General features: G+C 41.2%; 1 protein-coding gene across 1 annotated transcript; it reads left to right on the top strand.

Moving 5' to 3' along the window:
* Positions 1-6,442: 6,442 nt before the first annotated feature.
* Positions 6,443-9,728, top strand: gper1 (G protein-coupled estrogen receptor 1). The gene is made up of 2 exons (XM_035181104.2): positions 6,443-6,630; positions 8,043-9,728. The coding sequence occupies exon 2, from the start codon at positions 8,451-8,453 to the stop codon at positions 9,552-9,554; it is 1,104 nt and encodes a 367-aa protein (XP_035036995.1). The 5' UTR covers positions 6,443-6,630; positions 8,043-8,450; the 3' UTR covers positions 9,555-9,728.
* Positions 9,729-14,086: the final 4,358 nt, after the last annotated feature.

The raw sequence follows: 14,086 nt of genomic DNA, 5'->3' as shown, positions 1-14,086 counted from the left end.
TGGATGTTACCTCTCGTTTTTTATACTGATGATAATATGTTTAACTAGAAGGGCACTGTAGAGCCCATACCTCAACCAAGGCCCGACAGCCACCTTGAATTCAATCAGTTAAATTATTTCTTTCATCAAGATCCTTGAATTATGCTGCGTTCTTTTCCGGGTCACGAGTACAATGGAACGCAGCATAAACCCCTGGGAAAACTGGGAAAATCCACCTCTTGATCCAGATCTGCATCAAAATGAATGGGTTTCATCTTCCCCCATGTTTTGTTGAAATCTGTTCTGTTGTTTTTGTGTTATCTTCCTCACAAACAGATGAAGACATCTCCTCCTTGGTGGAGTTAAATATCAATACTGCTCTCTGTGGCTGACAAGTTCACCAAACACGACAGGTTTCAGGAGGACGGTGTTTGAATTCGCTGCTTTGTCCTCAAAAATGTCCCCTGCTGCTCGGCTGCATTGTTCGACTTTGCTTTTGTCTACAACTCGAGTTCATCAAAACAAAGTACTGTTGGATTCTTGTCCTCAAGCCTCTAATCTAGTGGTCGGGTCGGGGTGATGGGCAAGTTGCATTGGTTCCTGCCTCCCTCTGATCGGCAGCGACAGTGGATGTGAGGGAATCTGCTCGCAAGCGGGGTTTTTTGTGGCGCGACCCTTTAACCGTGACACACAGACTGCGGAAAATAGCAGCATTTCAGGCATTCTGGGAATTGTTATGTCTTCTGCGGGTCTGGCAGTTCATTACTGCTGCCATTCATAGTGGAAACAATGTTGTGTATAGGCTACATCTGATAACAATGCTGCTCACAGAGCTGCCTGCAAAAAAACACAAAAAAGAACCTGGAAAAAACTGATGTAAGGTGCCATATTGAAGGGAGGAGTAATCATAATGCACCAGCTGTTTTTACTACTGCCCTGTTCATTTCTTACACACAGAGGCTACAACAATAACAACAATGCATTGCACAATAGTGTATGTATTAAGAAAATGTTGAGAGCCAGAACACAGAGCCAAACATGTGAGGTCCAGCAGGAGGAAGGGGAGGTCCTGAATTACATGTACTACATCTGGAAATGATATGATAATGGAGTGAATTGAACATGGTTGTCATGGTTGCCGTTTCCCCCTCTGAGGACTAGAGTTTCAGGGGGGCTGTGACTGGAGTCCGTTAGCTCAGGCAAACAACACAAAGAACACAAATCATGGATGAGATCACTCGCTGTGAGGTTAGTCTGTATTTATGTGTTCTTTATTTTGAAAGAACAGGAAGTTAATGCAACAAAAGGAAAAGTATGACATCATTTTTTTTCCCTTGTTAATTTGGCAATAGCTTTTCTCCAAAGTGACGCAAGAAGAGGCACAACCCAAGTCCCTGTGGATCAGGCAGAGGCCCTGAAGAATGCATGACTCCATGTCCCACTTGACACAAGTGCGACATGGATGCAGGTGCATAAAGTAAAACATAAGTGCCCGGCAGAGAGGGAGAGAAGATGAGATGCTCTCTGAAGAGTCTTCAAGCTAGCAAATGGGTGATCAACCAGAAATGTTTTAACTCAAGATATGGTAAACTAGAGTGGCAGTGAGTGGAGCACATACCTCCGCCAAGATCTAACAGTCCCCTTATGAAACAAATCAGTTTTCTTCAGTTGCAGCTTGACTCCTTCACTATCCCTGTGACAAACCTTGACATAAAACCATGTTAAATCACTTATTTCATCCAAACAGAAAGGACACTTTAAAAACAGCAGTTCGCCATTTTGTGGAGGTTTATATTCCTGTCATTATCCCTAATACGACCATATTGTATGTAAAGATGGACAATACATCCTCAAAATATCCTGTATACAGGTGCGGCCATCTTGCGCTTTTGACGTCATTTGGCACCAGAGTCTTCACAGCAGTGATCGGGTGCTGTATCGAGGTCTCACTGATACACTTGCTTGACCAATCAGGAGTCAGTGTCCGCTGTCAATCATCAATTTAACTAATTAAAACCAAACTTATCAGAGACATGAACACTTTGAAATTACAATGACAGAAACAAAATGATTTACATGTACTGTACTTTGTATTTTTTTGTTTGGTCCATGTCCCATCCACTAAAATGAAGGAGGCTGAATGTATGGCCCATACAGCAGCCAGCCACCAGGGGGCAATCAAGAAGATTTGGCTTCACTTTTGGGGAGCTGTCATGTCATCTATATAGTCTATGACTATGACTAATTCTTGGCTGGGAGCAGTTGCCAAGCAACCACCAGAGAACAGAGGGTCAGGCTATCTGTTTCCCCCCTTTTTCCAGTCTTTGGGCTAAGCTAACTGTAGCTTATTGTAATGAATAGACATGAGGGTGGTGTAGACTATATCTCATCTAAATGTCCACCAGAAAATTTAATTAGCATTTTTCCATTTGTCTTGCTATGCATTTAGTGCGTAACAGTACATTTACGTATCATAAATGTAACTATTGAAACTGTGTGCAGTAAGTCTAAAAATAAACTGTGGTTTAATTCAGAAGTTTCACATTGTTTCCCGCAGGTTGAATTAAAGGGATAGTTCACCCACAAATGATGGAGGGGTGGGTGAAGTGTTTAAGTCCACAAAACACTTTTGGAGTTTCAGGGGTAAACAGCTTGCAGCCAAATCCAATACAATTGAAGTAAATAGCGACCACATCTTCAAACGTAAAAGAAACTACAGAAAAAAAACACCATCAGCATTGTGGACTCAAAACACTTCCCCCACCCCTCCATAGTGGTGAGTATAGTGAATTTTCATTTTTTCCCTTGTGAACTCTCCCATTAAGCCCCAGTGAAACAGGAAAAGCTTTTAACTGTACAAGCGTCTGTCGAGGAAGCAGGGTAACGCTGACAAAGCACAGTTTTTAATGTGCTACATTAGTCTTAATGTTGTTTTTCTCCTTTAGGGGTTCAGCCAGACCAAAAGTATGAGGGTCAATTCCAGTCGCACATACACCATCGAACACCAGACCACCTATGTAGTCAGAACAGTTGGCTTTTGGCTTTAAAATGTTTTATCTGGCTGTCAACCAGCTTTCACACACAGAGCCAGAGACCACCGTAGTTTTTCTCAATGTGGGCTGCAGGATGTAAAGGGGAGAGCGGGTTACAGTTAGCATTCTAGAAATCTATATGCAAGCAAGTGTGTCAGAAGGAGGGAAGCATGTGGTGTAAAATCATAAATCCTTAAATCAACCAATGTGAAGAAAGTGTTAAAGAGATTGAAGAATATTCATAAAACAAAAGACAGGCCGAGTAAACACGGGAGAAAGAAAGTGGAGAAGAAATATCATGTAAGGAAGATAGAAAAGACCAGGAGCAACAACACTGATGAACTGATTGTTGTTGACTGTATCTATAAGTTATCATTGAAAACTCCCACCCAGAGACTTCAGGAGGGATCCTCTATCTTTGAGCCACAATGTCACTTCAGCTCTGGGGATGCAAGTGGACCCTGCAGGGCAGATGCTTGGAAATGAATCCCACCTTTCCTCCCCATCTGCTACTCTCGGCTTTCGCTCCTCAGAAAGGAGGGCAGAGAAATCAAATTTAAAAAACATGCACACTAACAATAAAATCCCAGCATCAGCTAAATATCAAACATGGCCCTGGAAGCAGTGCAGAGGAGCTGGATGGTGCAGGATGTTCCATCCAGAGGTTGTGGTTGTGGCTGCGGGAGAGATGTTGGATGGAGCCAGAAGTGCATGAGACTGGTAAGTGGAGGCAGATGAGGGTGTTGTACCCTCCCTCCTATTAGACCTCCCACTTTCACTCCCCCAACCACAAGCAGTTAAACCCCAAAACTTCCCATTAATAACACTGGTGATGTTGTCTCGCTCATTAGATGTGACTGGATGGGAAGTGCTGTTGTTCCGTGGAGGCACCTCCTTTTCTTACACGAAAACTGCAGAGTTATTATAATGATATGTTTTTACAGTTATGGTAGGATTTCATGGCGATCATAATAACAAACCGAGACCAATGCAACGCTTGGATTCTCCCTGTCATTTAGCGTACGATTCAATTATTTACCCATCAGCCTTTTTGAAAGTCCACATTCAAATTGATGTTTTCACCTCTCACCTGTTGATGCCTATTGCTGCAGAAAACCATCCTCGAAACCACATCAGTTTTCCAGCCAGAGCCTGTGCAGTGATTCGAATTTGTCCTCATCTTGCCAAACATTATTCACAGTTTATGCCAGTGGGCCACCCAGTGGACACGAGCAGGGAGTGCAGCCTCTCTCACAACCCTGAGCAGAATGAATGTGGAAGCAGCCGAAGCAGAGTGTGATGTGTAAATCCAGATCATAGAGATAATGAGAAAGGCAGAAAGTGAGGCCAGCTTAAAAGGTAGGAGATGATATGCTCACAATATCATCCATAATCCTGACAGGAAAAGACAGAAAACAGAACAAACAGTCACTATGAAATATTTTCAGGCAACTTTCAAACTATTTCCTCCAGTGGTTTGTATCAACCTTTCCCATCATGCATAATTTCAGCCAAGATTAGAACCTGCAAAGCCTTTTCTGTGTCATTCGTAGGAAGTACATTTTCCAGATGAGGCTCACTGTTTACTTAACCTTGTGTTACCGCTCTTAATCGGTTCCCTGAAGTTACTTTCGAAATGTGACAACTCCTCTTTTTAGCCTCGTTTTGTGTCTCATGGAATAAGTCTGTGATCTACTGGGTTTAAAACAGTAATATCACATGTTTATTAGACACAACTGTTTTCACCTCAGTTGAGGTGAGGTGAGGTCAAATATACTTGCGCCTAAGATGGCCTGTTCTCCTTCTCTTCCTCTCCTCCTCTCCCCTGTACAAAATTCCTCAGGACTGATCCCCGCTTTCCCCTTATGCGTGTGAAGTGATGCATAAGATATCCGCTGTAGCTGAGAGAAAATGGCAGAAATCCTTCTTTCTATTTGACCCCTCAAACTTTTCTGCTCTTCTTTTTTTGTTCTCATCTGCCCCCTCTCCTGTAAAAAAAACTAAACAACTCCAACTTGATTGTGCCAGCATGGCGACCAGCTGCCTTTCTGACCCTATCTGCCCCTTCAGACCATCGCTGATGATCTGCTGCTCTATTTACCGACTCGCCGAAATCAGCTTCTGCGGGAAATGAGGCCTGGGTGCCATCTGCACTCAGCAAGATCAACAAGAGGCGATCCGCTTCCGCAAAATGAAGCTAGCTCTTGACCCCTGTGATTTGTGAATATGGGCTGTATGAATCAAATTTGATTGGTTGATGATATAAATGTATATTTGAGTGTGACCTAGCCAACAGGTATCACTCCATTTATTAACAATTTATGAATCAATACACACACAAGCTCAGTATAACTAATCTTCTATTAGCTGCTCATGAAATCGCCGGTTTTACACAGTTTTATAGGGTTTGACAAAAGCCTGCTTCTGTAATACATCAATCCTAAAATAATTTTAAGCGCGAAGTCGGCCCACCATGTCCAACCTTGAGGTACATGATCATGTGACAGATACACTGCTCTGCGAAACATACACCCCCTCCACATGGCTCTCCATTTGTCACATTCGAAGCCTTGAAGCTGCAGCAAGCCCATCCCCGCAAACAGTGCTCCAGCTTCGGACTGGACTTCCCTCTCCCCTCTGGCTGTCTGAGGATGAAGTGATATATATCATATCTATATATCTATATAGATATATAATATCTATATATCTATATAGATATATATATATCTATATAGATAGATAGATAGATATATATACACTGTTTTATCAGTAGATTATACAGCTGATGTTTGTTGTAGCAGATGGTTCCTGTATATCTCAAATTATAGAAGGCGTCTGCACTTATTCCATCCAAAGAAACACTACACCAGCTTACACCGTATCAAACAGGTCTCCATAGTCACAATTTGGACACAAAGATTAGTTCAAATTATCTTAATCTTACTCCTTGCCCAGGAGCACAGGGTCTGTTCTGTTTCCCTCTTATTGAGAGTGAAGGCCCACAGTTTTTTCTACCTTAGCTAAATGTAATTGTTGCATTGAGGATGAACAATAAACAAGCAAGGAGCAGTGGCTTTCCTTATATGTGGATAATCGACAATCAATACTGATCAGTAGGAAAAACTGTTTCAGTTGAAAAACTAAGGAAGGCTACGTGCAGTGTGTTTTCACGGCGCTTAAGAGTAAGAGCTACTTAACCTGCAGGTGAACAAATGCTGCAAAAAAGAACGAGTGGTTTCCATAACAACACATTGTAGTTGTTCCACACTGTACTTCTTTTGCTGTCCAAACTTTTCTTTTTCTTAAAAATCATGAACTCATCATGCCAGTTCAGTTCCTGGATCTTTGTAGACGCTCAGTGGACATCGAAGAAGAGAAGAGGCAGAGAAAAGGGGGAATCTGATGAAACACGGTGACAGTCTCCCGGTGACAGATCATCTTTTGCGTCTCCGTCTCCGTCCCTCCCGCCCTCCTCCTCCTCCTCTCCTCGTCCAGACAGGGTTGGGCCAAACAGCAGGTGGTGCAGAAGAGAAGCCTGCATTTGGGACGTACACACCACTGGTTCTCTGACTTCTGCACCGGACATCATGGAACAGCAGCAAATTACAATTGTTTCTAAGTAAGTGCTGTTTCTGGTTTTCACGTCACTGTCATTATTTGTAGTCATAATGTTTTGCTTATGTGTTTTATTTGTACTTAATGTCAAGGACAGTTAACAGTAAAAAATAAAAACAGCTCATAGACTCACTCTATACTTATTTATTAATCTATACAGTTTGAAAGGGGTAGATGGGGAATTCCCTCTTGTCTTAGGAATCCAGTTGGATAATGAACGGTATATGATGTCATCAACTAGCATCAACTAGCTCTTTATCATGTATCATGGCATGTGGGTGTCTGTGGTTTGTCACAGAGCATGTTTACATGATCTTAGGTCTCATTGACTCCGGTAAAGAAGAAAAAAGTGCAGTCGTAAACACGCTCAGAGCAAAAAGAACTGTTTTAAAAGGTGTCTCACGAAAGATCCCGAGTGGAGGGCAGCTCAGGATCCATGTATCCTATAGGAATAAACCATAGATCGATATAAAGATAATAATTTGAAAAAAAATAATAAGCAATAAATAATAATGACTACTTGAATAACAGGAATGTTATGAATTACTAATAAAATATTACTTTGTTGGGTCATAAAACTATTTTAGCTCATAATCCTTAAAGTTTATTGTTTTTTTATGGGATTTTCTTTCACTCTGAACATTAAAAAGGAAAATCTTTATGTTTCTCATGCTGTAAAATATACATATATATATATTATTATACAGTATTTTTCTGTTGCCTGTACATTATCTTATCGACTTGGACTCTCATGTGTACACATGTTGTACACGTGCTGATCTGCTGCTGTGAAGACAGCTGTTAATAGGAATACATTAATATTGCAAGCTGTTTACTGTGGTCGGAGTAAAACCCCTTGTGTCTGTGAACGTGTGTGTCAGTCATGTTTGCCAACCAGACCTCAGTCTTATAGCACAAGGGCAAGTCTGGGTTCTCTGGGGCCTCATGATGGTAGAAGAGGATTGTTTATAATGTGAATACAACACATGGATTTTTTTCCTTATATGCATGAGAAACGTGTTTTGTGTTCAGCAGGTCTCAAAGGTCTGTTAAATTTTTAAAGGCAATTTTTTTTTTTATCTCAGCAATTAATAGTCATCAAGCCCAGTTTGAGTGAGCTTAGATTGGCTGAGGATTTCTGAGACGGAATTTCAATGCATCTGTTTAAGTCCAAAGCTTGAATGTTAATGTGCTCACTTAGTTGTGTGCCATGTCATTTCAAGGCCCTTTAAATAACTCCCCAGAGTAAAGCTGTAATTCTCATACCTGTTGTTTAACATTTCAACAGATTTAAAACGAGTGCAAGCTGCTGTTTTATTCTAATTTGAATGCACACAACAAGATGGCTTTTTTTCCAAGTTTCGACACCTAATTCTCTCCAATATCCTCTTTTTTCCCCTCCCCTCCTCTCCACAGCTCAGGTGTCACAGCAGTAGCGTCTCTGGCCGAGGCTCGCTGAATAAAGATGCACGTGGACTTGTAGAGGGAAAAGCAGCACTCAAATGAGATGACTCAAAAGAGGAGAAAGAAAACCACCTTTTAATCTCAGGTCAAAAGTTTGGCACGGCGTGAAACGATGTGAGTCGTCGTATCAAAAAGGACAAAGCCGTTTTTTTAAGACATGGAGGTGGCTTTCGTGTGTGTCAGGAATCTTTTGGTAGATGAACCTTGGCGACAGCATGGAGTCAGACAGGCTGTAGATGTTTCTGCCCCACTCATCTGACTTGTGTCAGCATGTCAACGCAGCATAGATGATTTACCCTTTAAAGAGACACAACTGGGAACCAACCTGGTCCAATGATGTAGCAGCTACAGGTGACTTAGATGTGGGCTATGATTCAAGACAGTGCAACCACAGCCAGTATGGAAGTGCAGACAACCTCTCTGGTCTGGATATATGTGAACAGGACAGAACAACTGAACTCTTCATATGAACACAACACGACAGATCTGACTGAAAACTCAAACACCTACCACTCTTACACGATTGGTCTCTTCCTCTCCTGCCTGTACACCATCCTCCTCTTTCCTATTGGATTTATTGGGAACATCTTGATCCTGGTGGTCAACCTGAACCACAGAGAGAAGATGACCATCCCTGACCTTTACTTCGTTAACCTGGCAGTGGCTGACCTCATCCTGGTGGCGGATTCCCTCATCGAGGTCTTCAATCTGAACGAGAAGTATTACGACTACGCCGTCCTCTGCACCTTCATGTCCCTTTTCCTGCAGGTCAACATGTACAGCAGCATCTTCTTCCTCACGTGGATGAGCTTTGACCGCTACATAGCCTTGGCGGGCTCCATAAGCAGCAGCCCACTGAGGACTATGCAGCATGCCAAGCTCAGCTGTGGCCTCATCTGGATGGCCTCCATCCTGGCCACTCTGCTCCCCTTCACCATTGTGCAGACCCAGCACAGGGGTGAGGTGCACTTCTGCTTTGCCAACGTCTTGGAGATCCAGTGGCTGGAGGTGACCATTGGCTTTTTGGTGCCCTTCTCCATCATTGGTCTGTGCTACTCTCTGATTGTACGCATCCTCATGAAGGCCCAGAAGCACCGTGGCTTGTGGCCACGGCGGCAGAAAGCCCTGCGCATGATCGTGGTGGTGGTTCTGGTGTTCTTCATCTGCTGGCTGCCAGAGAACGTCTTCATCAGCATCCAGCTGCTGCAGGGCCCAGCTGACCCATCGCAGAGGGCTGCTACCACCCTGTGGCATGACTACCCGCTCACAGGCCACATTGTTAACCTGGCAGCTTTCTCCAACAGCTGCCTCAACCCCATTATCTACAGCTTTCTAGGAGAGACCTTCAGAGACAAGCTGCGGCTCTTCATTAAGAAGAAGGCCAGCTGGTCAGTAGTGAACCGCTTCTGCCGCCACAGCCTTGATATACACCTCCCTGTCAGGAGTGTGGTGTCAGAGGTGTGACTGCTTAGAAGAGGGACAACCATTATGAAACTGAGGCCGCAGAATATGCTTTAAAAAAAAGTCAATCTTCATATCAACGTGATATATCAACTAGGGTGAAATATTACCTCAGATTTCTTTCTGCTGTTGAATAGCTTTGCCTCATAGTGACTCAGTTAACCTGCTCACTTTCTGAACAAAACAACAAAAGCATCAGGAATGTGCACTCAAAGGATGACAATGACTCAATGTGTGTATCTTTTCAAGTAGATAACAATGCACATACAGTACTAAAAGCAATTTTCAAGTTTATCTGCATCTTGGACTGTTTTCTTTAATTGGATTTGGTGTGTTATTCCTTCAAAGAGTTGGCAAGTTTGGTAAGGCAGGCAACAACAAGTGAAATGCCAGCAAAATGTCAGCATCCACCCCAGGAGCACAGCCTGTGTGCAGACGTAACTAATGCATAGAGTCTCAGAAGAAGAGGAACGGTGTAAGTGTGTGAGACAGACAGTAATGGAACATTTTACACGAGTGACCTCTCCTATAAATCTTCCAGAACATTGTCCGGGTGTGTGTTAGAAACGCCGAACGCAAAAACAACATACTGAGAGGAAATAATGCGTCATATAAAATCCAATCAGGACGTCCATTTTAGCTGCAAGACGAGGGTCGTTTCAGGTGAAACCCATGTGTATTTGCATGATCTTAAAATCAACAATCGTGGCCTTTTTCAAGATGAGGAATACCAGTTCAGGACATCATGGATAAGGAACAAATTTGAAAATAATACAGCACCAGCTACTTTGTACTTTTATTTTCCTCTGATGGCAAAACAAATGGCATCATGTATATCAAACAATCTTTGGACAATGCAAACAAATGTTCGCAAATGTGTTTCTCTATTTGATAATAAAGAAAATGCCACATTTTCTAGGAATTTAAAGTGAAAATTGTTATTCAATTCCAATAACAAAAAAAAAATTGAGATTTTTTTAGATAAAGAGAATTAAAATCAGTTTTCTACAAAAGGGTTTAAGATGATATATAATAATAATAATATCTTGCATTTATATAACACCTTTCACAGGACCCAAGGCAGTTATATGATATATATAAAGGGTGATGCACCCTTTATTTCTTACTTGTTGTATTTAAACATTTTGGTCAAGCCATAAGGTGAGTTATAGGTATAAATATGTGATGCTATTTTTGGGGGATTCATATGTTGTGGTAATGTGGGAATCGGTGAGTGCTCATTTCAAAGATGGCTGAGTTATCACCCCAGTTGTCAGTTCCCGTTTGCATGACGGTGCGGAGCGAAGAGGCAGGTGTTGCTTCGCCTGGAGGGGATGAGACTGACTAAACACATCATTCAATGTTGATAACGTGAAGCAGCTTCAATCTTCTGTCCTTACCCGTCTTACCATATTTTACACTGATAAATAACGGCAATAAATGGGGAAAAGCTGGACGAAAGTAATGGGCCTGCGAAGAAATAGTTTACAAGAAAAGAAACGTCTTCATCTGCACATTTGTGGCCTATTTTTCTGACCGTGAACTGATTCAACTAATTTCTTTGAAATGCAAAAACTGACATATATCATCCACTAAGCCATCATGCAGACTCTTTTGATTCAAGTGTGTTTGGCTGAACGAAGATGTTCATGAACGCATTAATCACAGGTTCATGAAATGCACATCACCAGGCTACACAGGTGCAGTATAAACATTTTTGAATCGTAACCTATGAGAGGCCTGATTGGAGAGGTTTCGTAAAAACCTGTCATAAAGTTTTACAGCCTCTTTGTTTGTTGATCCATCAGGACAAACATTATAAATACTTTTTTTGTAATATCGTTTTTTTATCCTTATTCAGTCATGCCCACAGTCATCCTTCTACACTCAAATATAACAGGGCTACAATAATATTCACTTTGTCATTTAGATTTTTTGCAAATCAGACATTATCATCTAAAACAGCTTCTGTGCTTTAGGGATATTCAATAAATGAGGGTGTTTTTTTTGTATTGACTAGAAGAATACAGGAATACACAGTCATGCCTATACTGAAGCTCATTCCATATATAAAATCTGTCTATTGCCAGCCTGTGGTGGGCCTGTGCTGTGTTTGTGCATGAGGCAGCCAGAGATAATGGCGTGACTGGGAGAAACAGGAGTCCAAACCACAAACTGTTATTCCAGCTGTAACCGACCCAGCAGCCTGGGAAAGCAGCACTGAGGATAGTTTGAGTGATTGTTTATTAGAGGTCGGCAAAAAATGCCAAACTTGTTGCGGTGCATGTTACTAAAGATTCTTTCACGTGATGTTTCCATTACACAAATTCGTGTCCCATATCCTCGACATGCAAACTGCCACTCAGCCATGTTTTTCTTCTCACAAAGACAGGTTTAAGTTTGTATGTTTGTGTGTTTGTGTGTGGATTTGCAGGCTACAGTATGTGGAGGCTAAAATCTTTTGTTAACAGAACCTGTTTCTAACAAAACCACAACAACAAGAGGAAAGGTGGGTAACAACGTGATCAGAGCTGTCAACACCTCCACCAGAGCCCAGGCCCACCAAGTTCAAACCTAAAGGGAGAAGGACAGGATCATCTTTACATTACACATACGCACATGCACACACATACAGAACCACACAGAGAGATGCTGTGAGAAGAGGCTGACAGTGGACTGTGTGTACAGCTGAGGCTACCGAGGAAGGTTAAAGGTTGGTGGCGACTGACGTCACTGAAAGGAAAAAGGGTGTGACTTTTACCCTCGCTTACATCCACAATGCTTCCACTGGATGATGCTGCACAATAATGAACTTGATAGCAAAAACAAACTAGTAAAAGAGCATAATGTAAAGTATATTTTTGTTTATGTCATTCATGTATAAAATCAGACTGTTAATAATGAAGGGGATGCACATGGTCGCAAAACCAAATGATGGTGGTCATATAATCTAGAGACAAATCCTGAAGCTTTTTAATTACTACATTTAACAGGAGAAACATGAACAGGGCAGGCCTGATGGGAGTATTTTCCTCATTGTATCCCTGCAGTGATGCTCAAAGGCATCAAGTGCAAATACATAGAGTGCATAAGTTAAAAGTTGCAATAACGGTATCGAACACAGAAATCCATATGTGATAATGTTACATTTTGGTCAGAGAGAAGAGCCTGTCTAAGCCTACAAAATCACAATCAAAACTTATGAGAATCTTCATGTTTCTGCACAAAGGTGACCACGTTTTCTTTTACGTAAGAAAAGGTGAAGTGGACAGGGGGTGGGGCATGTCAAAGTAATTACAACTGGATAGACCGGGCTTATGCATAATTACAAGGAAATGCACTCAGTGGACCTCAGCAGCTGAATAATGGATTAGACATATAATTGCATTTGTAAATTAAAACCCTTACGGGAAAAAGAGCTGAATACAGCAAATTAGCTTTTCCAGATTCAGAGGGAAAGAAAGGGGATTGGAGTTTGACGTGCTTCAGCGGTGATGAGGCCGGCCCCATCAAATAGCCTGACGCCAGGAAGCTGTTTGCGTATTTGAACATTAAGGCAATTTGAGAATAAAAGAAATAATGGTTAACACAGAGTGTATCAGTCCAATTTGGAATAAGACAAGGAAAAACAAAAGTGAGCTCCAAAACCCCCCAAAAAAGAATTGTATGACTAACTCTACAATGCATCATATTATATCATATTATGTGATATTGATCATTGATGTGATTATGTGGGGGGGGGGTGATGGCCGCAAAACATAAAACCTATAGACCTTTTAGTTTCTAGGTGTTTGAGGGTATAAAACAAAAGGAAGAGATTCATCACTAAAATACTTTATTGTAGAGTATGTTGGCATAAATATATATGTAACAATTTAATCCACTTAAAAGATCCTCAGTTCAGACACTGATAATTCAGGTTGCTGTTGAACTTGTGTATTTAAACTTTTAAGTTCTAATTGTCTTCAATGCAGCTGGTGAGGTTTTCCATAGCTGCCAGCTTTTTATTGATCATATGTTGATCGTATGTTATTGCTCCTCACGTTGCGAGTCCTTCTATTTATTTATTTCTTGACAAATTCAAGCTCAAGTAAGTATCATTTAAGTATTGTTTCTGTAAATAAGAACTTTGTATGAAAATGTCAAAACCAAGCAAAGTTCATTTTACACCATATTCACAAATGCATCATTTGATTTGTGTAAAAATCTGCTTTGAATGTGAATATACTATTGGCATAAAATAATTAAATATATGGTAAATGATGCTACTAATTAAGACTATAGTTTAAAGACTATCATTTTTTTTGTTGGGATAGATAGACAGACAATGTTGACATATTGATTACGTTGCTGTTGTTCAATTCAATTTCATTTGTATAGCACCAAATCATAAGATATATTATCTCAAGGCACTTTACATTGAAGGTCAAGACCTGTATTTCTTATATTTTGAATTATATATTGAATTATAGAATGGGAGGTACAGAACACAGAACACGTCCACGACCAAAAGGGAGAAAAGAGAAAATGTTAGA

Source organism: Hippoglossus stenolepis, chromosome 16, assembly GCF_022539355.2.
Source record: "Hippoglossus stenolepis isolate QCI-W04-F060 chromosome 16, HSTE1.2, whole genome shotgun sequence".
Classification (NCBI taxonomy): Eukaryota; Metazoa; Chordata; class Actinopteri; order Pleuronectiformes; family Pleuronectidae; genus Hippoglossus; species Hippoglossus stenolepis.
The sequence above is the reverse complement of the archived record's forward strand: the minus strand, read 5'-3'. Positions and strand labels throughout refer to the sequence as shown.

Coding starts and splice junctions, on each gene's coding strand:
- gper1 (XM_035181104.2), top strand. CDS start 8,451: ATGTGGGCTATGATTCAAGACAGTGCAACCACAGCCAGTATGGAAGTG.